The following is a 19,577-nucleotide window of genomic DNA, read 5'->3' as shown; positions in this document are numbered from 1 at the left end:
GAAGAAATTTTAACTAAATACTGTTAAGGTGTTTTTAACTTTTTATAACTCATCGTTGTAGTTTGTCTTCCTGTCCAATTTTTAAAAATTGTCTAATCCTAGATTTAAAAATCAAAATGTGCTAATAGAAGTCATTTTCCCTCATGGTGCTTACAGAACGTTTGCATGATTCATAACTAAGTCAAACTAAACTAACTCATAAGTATGAACAAAACAGACATAGCTGTTTCAGTCAGAGTGGCTGTTTAACAGCTGCAGTTTCTTGAAAAAATGTAAAACAGTCCAACTATGAATGTTTTACATTCCCAGTCTCAGAAGAAACAAATTAAAGAACAAAAGGTCAAACCTTTGTGCTGTTACTGCACAAAGCAGACACCCTTGGTTACAGCCTTATGGTAGCATAACATGAGTAAACAATCAACCTTAATGAGAACATGTCACTGTGTGTGGACACTAACTGAAAAGACTGTTAAAACTAAGAGATAAGTACTTAGTTTGAGAAGTTTAATGCAGAACAGGTACTGGATGTCCATGAACTGTTATGGGAAACCCATTGGTCTACTTTTTCTCTTAATATTTAATGTGGGAAAAATCTAACTGGTGTGACATTTACAGTGATATCATTTCTGAAAATGAAGAAAGTTTAAAAGTTTTGTGCATAAAAAAACCTTCAGCTTTGACACCAGAATTTTCTGTATGTACATTGATCTATACTGCTCTGAAAAAGTATAACTTATGTGTGATCCTCATAAAAAGAAACTGTAGTCATTGTTTACCAATGGACTTTTAGTGATAATACATCACAGATCAGGACGTAATGTTCTACCTGCACAATCCTTCCTTACAAAGTTATTGTTTGATCAAAGAAATAGTTGATCTGCAGTCATGTGGTTTAATTCAGATATAATATTGTCATAGTTGTGTGTGAGATAACTGTGGAAGGTCAAGACTGACATCAGGGCTCAGTACAAAAAGTGGTCCAGTCTTACCAGCTTGTGCACAGGTAAACAGGTTTGGGGAAAGGGGACTGTGGCAGGAGGAATACTACCTCTGTGGCAGAGAGAGGTAGAAGCAACGTGCAGACTACCAATTCCCCGGAAACAGTCTTCATGTCGTCCCTCAAGTACATTCAGTACCACGGCCTTCTCCTGCCCCCTGTGGTCCACAGTGCAGAGAGCCTGGAGTATGCCCAAAATTTCTCTGTGGAAGACACCGATGTTTTTGCTGTGACTTATCCCAAGTCAGGTACTGTATATTTGTTCTAATATCTGTCATCTCTCTTCATCCCACCTCCTGTGTGGTATGATTGTCATATATTTCAGATTTCCATTTTTAATCATAAAGTAGAATCTTATATGTAGTGCCAAAATAACCAAGATATGACGTTTAATCCTTTTTAGGGTATGTGTGGGCTATTACATCATTTGCTGTTTTAGGGCACCAGCGGCATGTAACACATTACACTTCAGTTCAATACAATACGACTAGAGGAACACTTGGACCTCAACCAAGGCCAATCAGTCCACATTTCTAAGAGATCTAAGTTTACAAACTAAACTTTTAAAAAGCCATTTTATGCTTTGCATTAGTCCAATGACAGAAAATAGTTGGTCCTTTATCGATAAGTGGACAAGTCCAAGGTTTTTCTCATTTCTGTACTTCCTAACACTGCAGTGCTTCTTCCTCCTGCCTGCCACCCTAAAGTCCATTTTATGTGTTACTTTTGGAATGATGTCTAAAATGAATGAAATGCATCTAAGGGATAGGAAAATGGAGGTTTCCTGAAGGAGTATCACTACAACACTGCAAAAGTCTTCTGCCAACCTTCATGTCTTCATATTATGATGTGACTGGATGGAACAGAGAGAGGGAGACTTGGCACAGGTGTGTGCAGTTAACAGAGGAGGAAATCATCAGGAGGTGAAGAAGCTGAGAGGAGTCAGGCGAGTTAAGTAAACTCTTTTTTCCTTTTAAATTGCTTGCATATTTTTACAGATCTGCAGGATTTTAACTTATCTTGGGTGGAAAGTGTGTGTGGGAGGATTTGAATGAAAGCGAGAAGGCAGTTTTATGAGTTCCCCTAAATTGCATGTGTCCTTTATGCAGTGCCTGCTGAGGGGGGCAATGTGGTTTTTAGTGGATTGGTTTGGTAAACAGTGTGTGTTGGGTTGGTGATCACACTGGAAGCATTAACTGACCTGGGTTAAGGAAGGCTTGTCCAGGTTGGATCCCTCCTCAGTTTTAATGGACTTTTAAGTAGATTTAATAAAGCTCCCCATTTTCTTTTAGTATTATGACTAAGACAAGGTCTTAGTCAGTAAACACACAGAAAAAAAATGCATGATTTTTTTCCACTTTATTCCTCTGAGGAATTCATTTTCACAAAACAAAATAAAAGGTGTTATTCCAGGTCAGAGTATGTCTATTTGTTCTCAAATACAAGACCACACCTTGATAACATAGAGACCTAAGCAAAGACTTCCTTCCAAGTTCCCTTTTTGTAATAAACCTTTAAAGTATTTGTAGAAAAGAGGTTTTAAATTTACTTACCATGGGATTGCTAGAAAGACAGATGGTATTTACTGGCTTTACACGTGTCAATATGTTGTGAATAAAAACAATATTTGAGAAACACGAAGCTCGATGCTTCATAGTCACTAAACCTATGAGACAAAATGTTGTGTTGCTGCGACGGTGTACTAATCAACCTCAGGTATCTGAAATTAAGTTGCAGCCTATTCAGACCTGATGTTCCTTTCATACATAAAACCTATATATGTTTGCAGATCATATGTTGTGTGATCTGCAACATGCTAATGCAAACTGCTCATGGCAAACTTGTTGTAATATATTAACTTACTAAGTTCTGTCTGACAGAAAGTGTCAGACTGTGAAAATCTCTGACCTTATTATACCAGATATGTTGATTAATAAGTCTGTTTTTTTCAGTAGAGTAGAAAGAATTGTTTCAGTGCCCCTCCTTTTATCTATTTCTGCAGGTACTATCTGGATGCAGGAGATCCTTCCGTTGCTGCTTAATGGAGGAGATCTGACTCCAATCCAGACTGTTGTAAACTGGGACCGGGTCCCATGGCTGGAAGAGAAAAGATTGGCTAAGGTTGCAGATAAGCTGACATCTCCACGTGCTCTGGTCACACATTTTCCCCACAGCCTCATGCCCCCTTCATTCCACACCTCCAAAGCCAAGGTACATGTATGGACACTTTGCCTGACATGTCCATGTGTAAGCTCTTAACGTTTCTGCTCGTTATCACTTGTAGGCGATCTATGTGATGAGGAACCCAAAGGACATCTTGGTGTCTTCATACTACTTCCATCAGATGGCGACTTTTCTCGAGGATCCAGGGACTTTTGATGAGTTCTTGGAGAAGTTCCTGGAAGGCAGAGGTCAGAGTTTTTACAGCCCACATATAGACTTTTCTTAGAGACTGACATCTGAAATGATGTGTTTGAATTTTGTGCAGTGGAGGGTATGCAGAGGCATGAAGTCGTGTAAATGTGATGAACGTAGAGCAGTGGTTTATTGTAAATACGCAGCGATCCAGGATTTGTTTTGTCTGCAGTGCTGTTTGGGAAGTGGACAGACCATGTGAAGAGCTGGAGGCGTGCAGAGCTGGGAGACAGAATTATGTTCATCACTTATGAAGAAATGGTTCAGGTAAAGTAGTTGCTGGTAGAGTTTAAACATAAAATACAGAACTGTATTTTGTATAGAGATGCTGCTTCACCTCTTATCTCTGATAAATTTAAAGACTGGACCCTGTCACATCTTCTACTCAGAAAAGAAACACTAAGATATCAGTCTCAGTTTGTGGATAAGAGCATCAACCATCTGCTGCACTTTAAGGTTGTGTATGTCTTTTTCAGGACCTGCCTGCAGCTTTAAGGCGTATGTCAGACTTCTTGTGCCGTAATCTGAGTGACGAAGTCGTTCTGAAGATAGCAGAGCATTGTTCTTTTAAGACTATGAAAGCCAACAAAATGTCCAACTTCAGCCAGATTTCCAAAGAGTATATGGACAGTGACAAGTCTACTTTCTTGAGGAAAGGTGAGCGTCTACATGTCAGTCATTACACACAACTAGTCTGAACAGTAGACCCGACTGGAAACCTTTAGAGCTTCTGCTCTTTGTTGTGAGATTTAGTGAGACATTTTCCTAAAATATCAGATTTTATTTTTAGATACTACACAGAACATTCTTTTTCCTTCAAAAAGTTGTTGTGTTTGCGTAACTCCTCCTTGTGTTTTTGTGTCAGGGATTAGTGGAGACTGGAAAAACCACTTCAGTCCAGAGCAACTGGCCCGATTCACATCGGTCATTTTCAAAGAGCTGGAGGGTGAGAACTTCTCTCTGCCCTGGAGCCTGGATTGACCAGCAAAGAACAAAAAGGGCTGTATGGAGATAAAGTCCAGGCCTGTACATAACAGTCATTTACAACTGGAGTTAAATTCTCAAAACAAACACAAGTCTGCAGAATCCTGCTGATGTGTGTTTATGTATTTTATTATCTGTCTTCAGCAGGATTCTAGAAACCTGTGTTTAAGTTCTCAGGAGTGACAAAATGCTAAATTTATCAGAGACCAGGATCTAAACATTGCAATCAAACTTTTATAATTGCCAATGAAATAAATACTGCTAAAACACTGATTGTTTGGATCTCTCACATCTGTAAATCTGTTGTAGGTTTATACTGTATGATCAGTAAAACATCAGTTTGTGCTAATTGCTACATGACTACTCTGTAAGTACTTTTAGATCTTTTGGTCTTTTGAGAGTACAATGTATGAAACACATGACATACTGTATAAGATATGCTTAATAAACTGGACAAATATAAATGAACTGTCATTTTGATACTGAGAGGCATCACAAAGCGACACTTCAATGCAAAAAAGTTCAATTTATTTACTCTTGAAGAGGAAAGAAGATATTAGAAAATAAGCTTTTGATCAAATGCCACTGTCCTGTTATGTTTTGTTGTTTTTTTTTTACTAGAAGTAATAAAAAAATATTAAATTAAATAAAAACCTTTTCACCAAGTCTACAAGTTTGGGCACCATACTGAGTCAGTATTTATATATTCTTATATTTGCCTGCGGTAATTGGAAACAGGGCCAAGTCATTTTTGCAAGCTCTGCAATATTTATAGGTTGTCTAATTTTGTTCTTTTTGTAGTTCGTGTTGGCTTTTAATGTTATATTGTGATTTTGTACTTTACACTGTTGTGAAAACCAACCTCCTAAACTGATTATGTATGTATGTATAATTTTTGCATCTTGAGTTCTCCATCATTAAGTGTTCTGCCCATGCAATGTTTCCGTAGTAAGTTCATACTGTAACATTTTTAAACCTGCCTCGTTTGCTTTGCTTGATGTACATAATACCTGAACAATAATAATAAATTGATGAATACAGTTTGCAACCTGCCTAAAAAATCCAGATGAGTCACTTAAGGTCAGACATGTTAATGAAGTTCTCAGACTTTACAAATAGTGTACAGGCTACTACAAATTCACCATAGTTAATGTTTTTATTCATCTTTTTTAACATGAAATAAACAGTAACACCAAAGAAAGCTTCATTTTTGTTACATGACTCATTATTTCATGTCACATCAAAATTCAACACATTATGCAAACTGCTGATGTACGACAACTTTTTATATACAGTATAGAGCCAGCATAACACTTTAATCACAGTATTTTACGTTTGATTCAATTTTCCTGACAATTGTCTTATTATCCAGTTATAGATGGGTTTTATTTTACCTGGAAGAAATTTTTACTAAATACTGTTAAGGTGTTTTTACTTTTTATAACTCGTCATTGTAGTTTGTCTTCCTGTCCAATTTTTAAAAGTTGTCTAATCATAGATTTAAAAATCAAAATGTGCTAATAGAAGTCATTTTCCCTCATGGTGCTTACAGAACGTTTGCATGATTCATAACGAAGTCAAACTAAACTAACTCATAAGTATGAACAAAACAGACATAGCTGTATCAGTCAGAGTGGCTGTTGTCTTAACAGCTGCAGTTTCTTGAAAAAAATGTAAAACAGTCCAACTATGAATGTTTTACATTCCCAGTCTCAGAAGAAACAAAATTAAAGAACAAAAGGACAAACCTTTGGTGTCATTGCAAATAATAGACTTTGCCCTTTATTAACATTAAACAAAATGTGTTAATAAGCTGCAGAGGCAGAAGGAGATGTTCCTCTGAGTTAGTACTTGTAGCCACTGAGCTTACTTGATGTGTGTGTCTAAGTCAACACACACACTGAGCTATCTGTGTTTAGTGAATATGAATGTGTAATCACAAGTAATGTCAGCAACAAGGGTGTCTACTTTGTGCTGTTACTGCACAAAGCCGACACCCTTGGTTACAGCCTTATGGTAGCATAACATGAGTAAACAATCAACCTTAATGAGAACATGTCACTGTGTGTGGACACTAACTGAAAAAAACTGTTAAAACTAAGAGATAAGTACTTAGTTTGAGAAGTTTAATACAGAACAGGTACTGGATGTCCATGAACTGTTATGGGAAACCCATTGGTCTACTTTTTCTCTTAATATTTAATGTGGGAATAATCAAACTGGTGTGACATTTACAGTGATATCATTTCTGAAAATGAAGAAAGTTTAAAAGTTTTGTGCATAAAAACACCTTCAGCTTTGACACCAGAATTTTCTGTATGTACATTGATCTATACTGCTCTGAAAAAGTATAACTTATGTGTGATCCTCATAAAAAGAAACTGTAGTCATTGTTTACCAATAGACTTTTAGTGATAATACATCACAGATCAGGACGTAATGTTCTACCTGCACAATCCTTCCTTACAAAGTTATTGTTTGATCAAAGAAATAGTTGATCTGCAGTCATGTGGTTTAATTCAGATATAATATTGTCATAGTTGTCTGTGAGATAACTGTGGAAGGTCAAGACTGACATCAGGGCTCAGTACAAAAAGTGGTCCAGTCTTACCAGCTTGTGCACAAGTAAATAGGTTTGGGGAAAGAGGACTGTGGCAGGAGGAATACTACCTCTGTGGCAGAGAGAGGTAGAAGCAACGTGCAGACCAATTCCCTGGAAACAGTCTTCATGTCGTCCCTCAAGAACATTCAGTACCACGGCCTTCTCCTGCCCACTGTGGCCCACAGTGCAGAGAGCCTGGAGTATGCCCAAAATTTCTCTGTGGAAGACACCGATGTTTTTGCTGTGACTTATCCCAAGTCAGGTACTGTATATTTCTTCTAATATCTGTCATCTCTCTTCATCCCACCTCCTGTGTGGTATGATTGTCATATATTTCAGCTTTCCATTTTCAATCATAAAGTAGAATCTTATATGTAGTGCCAAAATAACCAAGATATGATGTTTAATCCTTTTTAGGGTATGTGTGGGCTATTACATCATTTGCTGTTTTAGGGCACCAGCGGCATGTAACACATTACACTTCAGTTCAATACAATACGACTAGAGGAACACTTGGACCTCAACCAAGGCCAATTAGTCCACATTTCTAAGAGATCTAAGTTTACAAACTAAACTTTTAAAAAGCCATTTTATGCTTTGCATTAGTCCAGTGACAGAAAATAGTTGGTCCTTTATCGATAAGTGGACAAGTCCAAGGTTTTTCTTATTTCTGTACTTCCTAACACTGCAGTGCTTCTTCCTCCTGCCTGCCACCCTACAGTCCATTTTATGTGTTACTTTTGGAAGGATGTCTAAAATGAATGAAATGCATCTAAGGGATAGGAAAATGGAGGTTTCCTGAAGGAGTATCACTACAACACTGCAAAAGTCTTCTGCCAACCTTCATGTCTTCATATTATGATGTGACTGGATGGAACAGAGAGAGGGAGACTTGGCACAGGTGTGTGCAGTTAACAGAGGAGGAAATCATCAGGAGGTGAAGAAGCTGAGAGGAGTCAGGCAAGTTAAGTAAACTCTTCTTCCCTTTTAAATTGCTTGCATATTTTTACAGATCTGCAGGATTTTAACTTATCTTGGGTGGAAAGTGTGTGTGGGAGGATTTGAATGAAAGCGAGAAGGCAGTATCATGAGTTCCCCTAAATTGCATGTGTCCTTTATGCAGTGCCTGCTGAGGGGGGGGCAATGTGGTTTTTAGTGGATTGGTTTGGTAAACTGTGTGTGTTGGGTTGGTGATCACACTGGAAGCATTAGCTGCTCTGGGTTAAGGAAGGCTTGTCCAGGTTGGATCCCTCCTCAGTTTTAATGGACTTTTAAGTAGATTTAATAAAGCTCCCCATTTTCTTTTAGTATTATGCAGTGTGATTGTTTTAAGGGCTTCAAAATTTGAGGAAAGAATTTCTGACTGTGGGAAATCTGCAAAGATTTATTACACCTTTGTGTTTAAGAAGCCTGACTTTAATGTAATATTTAAAAGCAGTCTTGAGGTTTTTTTTGAAGGTCTTCCAAAGGTTGTCCTTAAACTTTGATTAACTTTTCACTCATTTTCAGATTTTTATTTTTAAATTTTTTTTTTAAATTTTATTCATTTACTTTAATTAACCTTTGATTACAGTGGGGAGTTTTGAGTTATTCATGTTTCCTGTTCTTGACAGTACTGCCTTCCTGAACACTTACATAAATTAATATATAAATTAACAGTCTTCAACTGTACTAGCATTGCAGTGCTGAGTGCGGATAGATAAGTAAAAATATTATTTTCTCTGTTATTATAAAAACTCCCCTTCAAATTACCCCACAGATCAGGAAATATTGTGCAGCATTCATGTACCCTCAGAATTAGAGTGAGAATAAATCATTTGCTGCCCAGTCTTTTTTGTCTCGACTAATATTATCAGTGCTCACAGCGAACTAATGTTTAAAATCTGTTTCTTCTTTTACTGATACCAATTTTCATCTGAATTTAGAGATCACATCGGCTGTAACTCCTCAGCTGCCCACGGTATAAGATACCTGGACTTTGCTGTAGCAAGTGTATACACACACACAATTACAACAGTGGCTAAAATGTATAATTCATTAGGAGTTATGTACTTTTCATCAAAATGACCATTTCAAGGAAGATGGAAAGCTGATCTCTGCATCAATAAATCGGATGTGATAAGTAAAATGATTTAAAAAATCTGCATATTGTGGTTCAAAATACGCATTTTTATTGTTAAATATATAATTATACTGTCTAAACTTTATTGATATGTGCACCTGTGGTCTCAGAATTGCAGTGGTGAACTAATAGATGGTCACAAATAACTCCTGACAACTAAAAAAAGAAAAAAAGAAAAAAAGAAAATCAACTCTTGGTTTATTTCTTGGCTCTTTGCAACCTGTTGAGGCTGCTAAACCGATAACAACGTCATATACTAGGAATGTGTCCCAAGGCTGTATAAATTACACTGTCAAGCCTTCATCTTGTTGGCAATTTTCCCTGACAAGGTCTTAGTCAGTAAACGCACAGAAAACAAATGCTTATTTTTTTGCCCACTTTATTCCTCTGAGGAATTAATTTTCACAAAACAAAATAAAAGGTGTTATTCCAGGTCAGCGTTTGTCTATTTGTTCTCAAATACAAGACCACACCTTGATAACATAGAGACCTAAGCAAAGATTTCCTTCCAAGTGCCCTTTTTGTAATAAAACTTTAAAGTATTTGTAGAAAAGAGGCTTGAAATTTACTTACCATGGGATTGCTAGAAAGACAGATGGTATTTACTGGCTTTACACGTGTCAATATGTTGTGAATAAAAAAAATATTTGAGAAACACGAGGCTCGATGCCTCATAGTCACTAAACCTATGAGACAAAATGCTGTGTTGCTGCGACGGTGTACTAATCAACCTCAGGTATCTGAAATTAAGTTGCAGCCTATTCAGCCCTGATGCTCCTTTCATACATAAAACCTATATATGTTTGCAGATCATATGTTGTGTGATCTGCAACATGCTAATGCAAACTGCTCATGTCAAACTTTTTGTAATATATTAACTTACTAAGTTCTGTCTGACAGAAAGTGTCAGACTGTGAAAATCTTTGACCTTATTATACCAGATATGTTGATTAATAAGTCTGTTTTTTCAGTAGAGCAGAAAGAATTGTTTCAGTGCCCCTCCTTTTATTTATTTCTGCAGGTACTATCTGGATGCAGGAGATCCTTCCGTTGCTGCTTAATGGAGGAGATCTGACTCCAATCCAGACTGTTGTAAACTGGGACCGGGTCCCATGGCTGGAAGAGACAAGATTGGCTAAGGTTGCAGATAAGCTGACATCTCCACGTGCTCTGGTCACACATTTTCCCTACAGCCTCATGCCCCCTTCATTCCACACCTCCAAAGCCAAGGTACATGTATGGACACTTTCCCTGACATGTCCATGTGTAAGCTCTTAACGTTTCTGCTCGTTATCACTTGTAGGTGATCTGTGTGATGAGGAACCCAAAGGACATCTTGGTGTCTTCATACTACTTCCATCAGATGGTGACCTTTTTTGAGGATCCAGGGACTTTTGATGAGTTCTTGGAGAAGTTCCTGGAAGGCAGAGGTCAGAGTTTTTACAGCCCACATATAGACTTTTCTTAGAGACTGACATCTGAAATGAAGTGTTTGAATTTTCTGCAGTGGAGGGTATGCAGAGGCATGAAGTCGTGTAAATGTGATGAACGTAGAGCAGTGGTTTATTGTAAATACGCAACGATCCAGGACTTGTTTTGTCTGCAGTGATGTTTGGGAAGTGGACAGACCATGTGAAGAGCTGGAGGCGTGCAGAGCTGGGAGACAGAATTATGTTCATCACTTATGAAGAAATGGTTCAGGTAAAGTAGTTGCTGGTAGAGTTTAAACATAAAATACAGAACTGTATTTTGTATAGCGATGCTGCTTCACCTCTTATCTCTGATAAATTAAAGACTGGACCCTGTCACATCTTCTACTCAGAAAAGAAACACTAAGATATCAGTCTCAGTTTGTGGATAAGAGCATCAACCATCTGCTGCACTTTAAGGTTGTGTATGTCTTTTTCAGGACCTGCCTGCAGCTTTAAGGCGTATGTCAGACTTCTTGTGCCGTAATCTGAGTGACGAAGTCGTTCTGAAGATAGCAGAGCATTGTTCTTTTAAGACTATGAAAGCCAACAGAATGTCCAACTTCAGCCTGGTTCCCAAAGAGTATATGGACAATGACAAGTCTCCTTTCTTGAGGAAAGGTGAGCGTCTACATGTCAGTCATTACACACGACTAGTCTGAGCAGTAGACCCGACTGGAAACCTTTAGAGCTTCTGCTCTTTGTTGTGAGATTTAGTGAGACATTTTCCTAAAATATCAGATTTTATTTTTAGATACTACACAGAACATTTTTTTCCTTCAAAAAGTTGTTGTGTTTGCGTAACTCCTCCTTGTGTGTTTTTGTGTCAGGGGTTAGTGGAGACTGGAAAAACCACTTCAGTCCAGAGCAACTGGCCCGATTCACATCGGTCATTTTCAAAGAGCTGGAGGGTGAGAACTTCTCTCTGCCCTGGAGCCTGGATTGACCAGCAAAGAACAAAAAGGGCTGTATGGAGATAAAGTCCAGGCCTGTACATAACAGTCATATACAACTGGAGTTAAATTCTCAAAACAAACACAAGTCTGCAGAATCCTGCTGATGTGTGTTTATGTATTTTATTATCTGTCTTCAGCAGGATTCTAGAAACCTGTGTTTAAGTTTTCAGGAGTGACAAAATGCTAAATTTATCAGAGACCAGGATCTAAACATTGCAATCAAACTTTTATAATTGCCAATGAAATAAATACTGCTAAAACACTGATTGTTTGGATCTCTCACATCTGTAAATCTGTTGTAGGTTTATACTGTATGATCAGTAAAACATCAGTTTGTGCTAATTGCTACATGACTACTCTGTAAGTACTTTTAGATCTTTTGGTCTTTTGAGAGTACAATGTATGAAACACATGACATACTTTATAAGATATGCTTAATAAACTGGACAAATATAAATGAACTGCCATTTTGATACTGAGAGGCATCACAAAGCGACACTTCAATGCAAAAAAGTTCAATTTATTTACTCTTGAAGAGGAAAGAAGATATTAGAAAATAAGCTTTTGATCAAATGCCACTGTCCTCTTATGTTTTGTTGTTTTTTTTTTTTTTTACTAGAAGTAATAAAAAAATATTAAATTAAATAAAAACCTTTTCACCAAGTCTACAAGTTTGGGCACCATACTGAGTCAGTATTTATATATTCTTATATTTGCCTGCGGTAATTGGAAACAGGGCCAACTCATTTTTGCAAGCTCTGCAATATTTATAGGTTGTCTAATTTTGTTATTTTCGTAGTTCGTGTTGGCTTTTAATGTTATATTGTGATTTTGTACTTTGCACTGTTGTGAAAACCAACCTCCTAAACTGATTATGTATGTATGTATAATTTTTGCATCTTGAGTTCTCCATCATTAAGTGTTCTGCCCATGCAATGTTTCCGTAGTAAGTTCATACTGTAACATTTTGTAAACCTGCCTCGTTTGCTTTGCTTGATGTACATAATACCTGAACAATAATAATAAATTGATGAATACAGTTTCCAACCTGCCTAAAAAAATCCAGATGAGTTACTAAAGGTCAGACATGTTAATGAAGTTCTCAGACTTTACAAATAGTGTACAGGCTACTACAAATTCACCATAGTTAATGTTTTTATTCATCTTTTTTTAACATGAAATAAACAGTAACACCAAAGAAAGCTTCATTTTTGTTACATGACTCATTATTTCATGTCACATCAAAATTCAACACATTATGCAAACTGCTGATGTACGACAACTTTTTATATATAGAGCCAGCATAACACTTGAATCACAGCATTTTACATTTGATTCAATTTTCCTAACAATTGTCTTATTATCCAGTTATAGATGGGTTTTATTTTACCTGGAAGAAATTTTTACTAAATACTGTTAAGGTGTTTTTACTTTTTATAACTCGTCATTGTAGTTTGTCTTCCCGTCCAATTTTTAAAAATTGTCTAATCATAGATTTAAAAATCAAAATGTGCTAATAGAAGTCATTTTCCCTCATGGTGCTTACAGAACGTTTGCATGATTCATAACGAAGTCAAACTAAACTAACTCATAAGTATGAACAAAACAGACATAGCTGTTTCAGACAGAGTGGCTGTTGTCTAACAGCTGCAGTTTCTTGAAAAAATGTAAAACAGTCCAACTATGAATGTTTTACATTTCCAGTCTCAGAAGAAACAAAATTAAAGAAAAAAAGGACAAACCTTTGGTGTCATTGCAAATGATAGACTTTGCCCTTTATTAACATTAAACAAAATGTGTTAATAAGCTGCAGAGGCAGAAGGAGATGTTCCTCTGAGTTAGTACTAGTAGCCACTGAGCTTACTTGATGTGTGTGTCTAAGTCAACACACACACTGAGCTATCTGTGTTTAGTGAATATGAATGCGTAATCACAAGTAATGTCAGCAACAAGGGTGTCTACTTTGTGCTGTTACTGCACAAAGCAGACACCCTTGGTTACAGCCTTATGGTAGCATAACATGAGTAAACAATCAACCTTAATGAGAACATGTCACTGTGTGTGGACACTAACTGAAAAGACTGTTAAAACTAAGAGATAAGTACTTAGTTTGAGAAGTTTGATGCAGAACAGGTACTGGATGTCCATGAACTGTTATGGGAAACCCATTGGTCTACTTTTTCTCTTAATATTTAATGTGGGAATAATCAAACTGGTGTGACATTTACAGTGATATCATTTCTGAAAATGAAGCAAGTTTAAAAGTTTTGTGCATAAAAACACCTTCAGCTTTGACACCAGAATTTTCTGTATGTACATTGATCTATACTGCTCTGAAAAAGTATAACTTATGTGTGATCATCATAAAAAGAAACTGTAGTCATTGTTTACCAATAGACTTTTAGTGATGATACATCACAGATCAGGACGTAATGTTCTACCTGCACAGTCCGTCCTTACAAAGTTGTTGTTTGATCAAAGAAATAGTTGATCTGCAGTCATGTGGTTTAATTCATATATAATATTGTCATAGTTGTGTGTGAGATAACTGTGGAAGGTCAAGACTGACATCAGGGCTCAGTACAAACAGTGGTCCAGTCTTACCAGCTTGTGCACAAGTAAATAGGTTCAGGGAAAGGGGACTGTGGCAGGAGGAATACTACCTCTGTGGCAGAGAGAGGTAGAAGCAACGTGCAGACTACCAATTCCCCGGAAACAGTCATCATGTCGTCCCTCAAGTACATTCAGTACCACGGCCTTCTCCTGCCCCCTGTGGTCCACAGTACAGAGAGCCTGGAGTATGCCCACAATTTCTCTGTGGAAGACACCGATGTTTTTGCTGTGACTTATCCCAAGTCAGGTATTGTATATTTGTTCTAATATCTGTCATCTCTCTTCATCCCACCTCCTGTGTGGTATGATTGTCATATATTTCAGCTTTTTTATTTTTAATCATAAAGTAGAATCTTATATGTAGTGCCAAAATAACCAAGATATGATGTTTAATCCTTTTTAGGGTATGTGTGGGCTATTACATCATTTGCTGTTTTAGGGCACCAGCGGCATGTAACACATTACACTTCAGTTCAATACAATACGACTAGAGGAACACTTGGACCTCAACCAAGGCCAATTAGTCCACATTTCTAAGAGATCTAAGTTTACAAACTAAACTTTTAAAAAGCCATTTTATGCTTTGCATTAGTCCAGTGACAGAAAATAGTTGGTCCTTTATCGATAAGTGGACAAGTCCAAGGTTTTTCTCATTTCTGTACTTCCTAACACTGCAGTGCTTCTTCCTCCTGCCTGCCACCCTACAGTCCATTTTATGTGTTACTTTTGGAAGGATGTCTAAAATGAATGAAATGCATCTAAGGGATAGGAAAATGTAGGTTTCCTGAAGGAGTATCACTACAACACTACAAAAGTCTTCTGCCAACCTTCATGTCTTCATATTATGATGTGACTTGATGGAACAGAGAGAGGGAGACTTGGCACAGGTGTGTGCAGTTAACAGAGGAGGAAATCATCAGGAGGTGAAGAAGCTGAGAGGAGTCAGGCGAGTTAAGTAAACTCTTCTTCCCTTTTAAATTGCTTGCATATTTTTACAGATCTGCAGGATTTTAACTTATCTTGGGTGGAAAGTGTGTGTGGGAGGATTTGAGTGAAAGCGAGAAGGCAGTTTTATGAGTTCCCCTAAATTGCATGTGTCCTTTATGCAGTGCCTGCTGAGGGGGGGGGCAATGTGGTTTTTAGTGGATTGGTTTGGTAAACAGTGTGTGTTGGGTTGGTGATCACGCTGGAAGCATTAACTGACCTGGGTTAAGGAAGGCTTGTCCAGGTTGGATCCCTCCTCAGTTTTAATGGACTTTTAAGTAGATTTAATAAAGCTCCCCATTTTCTTTTAGTATTATGCGGTGTGATTGTTTTAAGGGCGTCATAATTTGAGTAAAGAATTTCTAACTGTGGGGAATCTGCAAAAGATTTATTACAACATTGTGTTTAAGAAGCCTGACTTTAATGTAATATTTAAAAGCAGTCTTGAGGTTCTGTTGAAGGTCTTCCAAAGGTTGTCCTTAAACTTTGATTAACTTTTCACTCATTTTCAGTCCAGTCCATATACCTGACCATTTTCAGAAGAATTTGTTTATCAGGAAAGTAAGGACAAATTCTGTTAAAAGCTGAGAGATGTGTCTGGTCCTTCAGGTAATCCATTTATTATTCACTGAAGCCTCATAAGAAATCAGAAGCTGTTCATAAGGAAGAGAGACTGGGGAGAAAAGGCCAAGGTACGCCAAATGACACAAAAGGTGGACTGAAAATCAATTTTAATGGGTCTTAGAGTGATGAATTATTCCAAGGGACTAGACCTCAACATCACTGAAGCAGTGTGTGATGATCTTTATTAGAAAAGACAAAAATGGATTGAGTAGCTCCCAAGAATCAGAAAATCTTCAATGAAGTCTCAGAAAATATTCCTGAAGACTACTTAAAGAAATCATGTAAAATGCTCCTTTAAGAGAGGCTCTATTATTATTATATTATTATTATTATTATTATTATTATTGCATCTAAAGGGGATCTGACACTTCATCCAACAAATTTAAAGTAAATGTATGTTTTAATAAACACTTTTAACTTAAAACAGCAGTTGATTGTAGCGCAACAATATGATGATGCAGCTGTCAAACTTAATGCTTAATTGTTGTTGGTTTATTATGACAGCTCCAAAACAAGTATGTCATGTGTTGTTTTTGTCTCTTTTGCCAGTGCTACAACTTCGGGGATGACTTCACTTCTTGTTTTTAGCAGCTGCACAGCTGATTTTAATTGGCTAACAAGAACAACCATTTCTGCTAAACTAAAATGTCATGACTACTTTAGTAAGTTTGGTCTAAATATAATTTGAGACAATTAATGTGAAGGAAAAAAAAACATTTCACTGATGACAAATGTTCATGGTTTCCATGGAATCTGATATGCCGAGAAAAAAATCTAGAATTGCACAAACTGTTGTATTAATTACTCTTAAAATATTTATTTAAATTAACCTTTGATTGCAGTGGGGAGTTTTGGTTTTTTCATGTTTCCTGTTCTTGACAGTACTGCCCTTCCTGAACCTGAAAATAAATAAATATATAAACATATACAGTCTTCAACTGTACTAGCATTGCAGTGCTGAGTGTGGATAGACAAGTAAAAATATTAGTTATTTTCTCTGTTATTTTAAAAACTTCCCTTCAAATTACCCCACAGATCAGGAAGTATTGTGCTGCATTCACGTACCCTCAGAATTACAATGAGAATAAATCATTTGATGTCCAGTCATTTTTGTCTCAACTAATATTTTCAAGTGTTAAACCTAACAGGAAAATCAACCCTTGGTTTATTTCTTGGCTCTTCGCAACCTATATTGTTGTGGCTCCTAAACTGATAACCACCACATATACTAGGAATGTGTCACTAGGCTGAATAAATTACTGTGTCAAGCCTTCATCTTGTTGGTGTACTAATCAACCTCAGGTATCTGAAATTAAGTTGAAGGTTAATTTGTATTTTTAAAGCCAAAACTAAATTCAAGCAAAAAAGAAAGGACAAGAACAGCGAGACCAGTGTTGATACTTTCATTGTTTGTACTTTCATTTTTTTTTTCTCAGCCTATTCAGACCTGATGCTCCTTTCATACATAAAACCTATATATGTTTGCAGATCATATGTTGTGTGATCTGCAACATGCTAATGCAAACTGCTCATGGCAAACTTTTTGTAATATATTAACTTACTAAGTTCTGTCTGACAGAAAGTGTCAGACTGTGAAAATCTCTGACCTTATTATACCAGATATGTTGATTAATAAGTCTGTTTTTTCAGTAGAGCAGAAAGAATTGTTTCAGTGCCCCTCCTTTTATCTATTTCTGCAGGTACTATCTGGATGCAGGAGATCCTTCCGTTGCTGCTTAATGGAGGAGATCTGACTCCAATCCAGACTGTTGTAAACTGGGACCGGGTCCCATGGCTGGAAGAGAAAAGATTGGCTGAGGTTGCAGATAAGCTGACATCTCCACATGCTCTGGTCACACATTTTCCCTACAGCCTCATGCCCCCTTCATTCCACACCTCCAAAGCCAAGGTACATGTATGGACACTTTGCCTGACATGTCCATGTGTAAGCTCTTAACGTTTCTGCTCGTTATCACTTGTAGGTGATCTGTGTGATGAGGAACCCAAAGGACATCTTGGTGTCTTCATACTACTTCCATCAGATGGCGACCTTTCTCGAGGATCCAGGGACTTTTGATGAGTTCTTGGAGAAGTTCCTGGAAGGCAGAGGTCAGAGTTTTTACAGCCCACATATAGACTTTTCTTAGAGACTGACATCTGAAATGAAGTGTTTGAATTTTCTGCAGTGGAGGGTATGCAGAGGCATGAAGTCGTGTAAATGTGATGAACGTAGAGCAGTGGTTTATTGTAAATACGCAGCAATCCAGGACTTGTTTTGTCTGCAGTGATGTTTGGGAAGTGGACAGACCATGTGAAGAGCTGGAGGCGTGCAGAGCTGGGAGACAGAATTATGTTCATCACTTATGAAGAAATGGTTCAGGTAAAGTAGTTGCTGGTAGAGTTTAAACATAAAATGCAGAACTGTATTTTGTATAGAGATTCTGCTTCACCTCTTATCTCTGATAAATTTAAAGACTGGACCCTGTCACATCTTCTACTCAGAAAAGAAACACTAAGATATCAGTCTCAGTTTGTGGATAAGAGCATCAACCATCTGCTGCACTTTAAGGTTGTGTATGTCTTTTTCAGGACCTGCCTGCAGCTTTAAGGCGTATGTCAGACTTCTTGTGCCGTAATCTGAGTGACGAAGTCGTTCTGAAGATAGCAGAGCATTGTTCTTTTAAGACTATGAAAGCCAACAGAATGTCCAACTTCAGCCTGGTTCCCAAAGATTATGTGGACAGTGACAAGTCTACTTTCTTCAGGAAAGGTGAGCGTCTACATGTCAGTCATTACACACGACTAGTCTGAGCAGTAGACCGGACTGGAAACCTTTAGAGCTTCTGCTCTTTGTTGTGAGATTTAGTGAGACATTTCCTAAAATATCAGATTTTATTTTTAGATATTACACAGAACATTTTTTTCCTTCAAAAATTTGTTGTGTTTGCGTAACTCCTCCTTGTGTGTGTTTGTGTCAGGGATTAGTGGAGACTGGAAAAACCACTTCAGTCCAGAGCAACTGGCCCGATTCACATCGGTCATTTTCAAAGAGCTGGAGGGTGAGAACTTCTCTCTGCCCTGGAGCCTGGATTGACCAGCAAAGAACAAAAAGGGCTGTATGGAGATAAAATCCAGGCCTTTACATAACAGTCATTTACAACTGGAGTTAAATTCTCAAAACAAACACAAGTCTCCAGAATCCTGCTGAAGACATAATAAAATACATTAACATATATAACATATATATATATAAATAAAAAGAGAGAGAGATAGATAGAGGAGGAGGGGAGGCTGGGGCCCGAGGCCTGAGGATGGTGAACCGGATGGAAAGACCTGCCAATGGAGGACAAACACCACACCATAGATTGATAGATGGATAGATAGATAGATAGATAGATAGATAGATAGACAGACAGACAGACAGACAGATAGACAGATAGATGGATAGATATGTCTGTGTATGTTTATGTATTTATTATCTGTCTTCAGCAGGATTCTAGAAACCTGCGTTTAAGTTCTCAGGACTGACAAAATGCTAAATCTATCAGATACCAGAATCTAAACATTGCAATCAAACTTTTTTCATTGCCAATAGAATAAATACTGCTAAAACACTGATCATTTGGATCTCTCACATCTGTAAATCCGTTGTAGGTTTATGCTGTATGATCAGTAAAACATCAGTTTGTGCTAATTTCTACATGACTACTCTGTAAGTACTTTCAGATCATTTGTTTTTTTTAGAGTACAATGTATGAAACACATGACATACTGTATAATATATGCCTAAGCTGCCTTATTTAAAGATTCA

The 19,577-nt window shown here is 37.3% G+C and overlaps 1 protein-coding gene across 1 annotated transcript; it reads left to right on the top strand.

Annotated features, from left to right (window-relative positions):
• The first annotated feature begins 947 nt into the window (after positions 1 to 947).
• On the top strand, positions 948 to 19,016 carry LOC121642108. Its single transcript, XM_041988600.1, has 12 exons — positions 948 to 1,245; positions 3,000 to 3,208; positions 3,282 to 3,408; positions 3,585 to 3,679; positions 3,889 to 4,069; positions 4,278 to 4,390; positions 7,026 to 7,260; positions 10,142 to 10,350; positions 10,424 to 10,550; positions 10,727 to 10,821; positions 11,030 to 11,210; positions 18,745 to 19,016. The coding sequence occupies exons 1-12, from the start codon at positions 1,110 to 1,112 to the stop codon at positions 18,858 to 18,860; spliced, it is 1,824 nt and encodes a 607-aa protein (XP_041844534.1). The 5' UTR covers positions 948 to 1,109; the 3' UTR covers positions 18,861 to 19,016.
• Positions 19,017 to 19,577: the final 561 nt, after the last annotated feature.

Source organism: Melanotaenia boesemani, chromosome 6 (assembly GCF_017639745.1).
Source record: "Melanotaenia boesemani isolate fMelBoe1 chromosome 6, fMelBoe1.pri, whole genome shotgun sequence".
NCBI classification, from domain to species: Eukaryota; Metazoa; Chordata; class Actinopteri; order Atheriniformes; family Melanotaeniidae; genus Melanotaenia; species Melanotaenia boesemani.
Note: the sequence above shows the minus strand (reverse complement) of the source record. Positions and strands in the feature narration are given on the sequence as shown.

What these genes read in the sequence shown, in the direction of transcription:
- LOC121642108 (XM_041988600.1), top strand. Translation starts at nt 1,110, where the DNA reads ATGTCGTCCCTCAAGTACATTCAGTACCACGGCCTTCTCCTGCCCCCT. An exon ending in TCCACACCTCCAAAGCCAAG is followed by an intron (nt 3,209 to 3,281) that starts GTACATGTATGG and finishes TATCACTTGTAG; the next exon opens with GCGATCTATGTGATGAGGAA. An exon ending in GTCTACTTTCTTGAGGAAAG is followed by an intron (nt 4,070 to 4,277) that starts GTGAGCGTCTAC and finishes TTTTTGTGTCAG; the next exon opens with GGATTAGTGGAGACTGGAAA.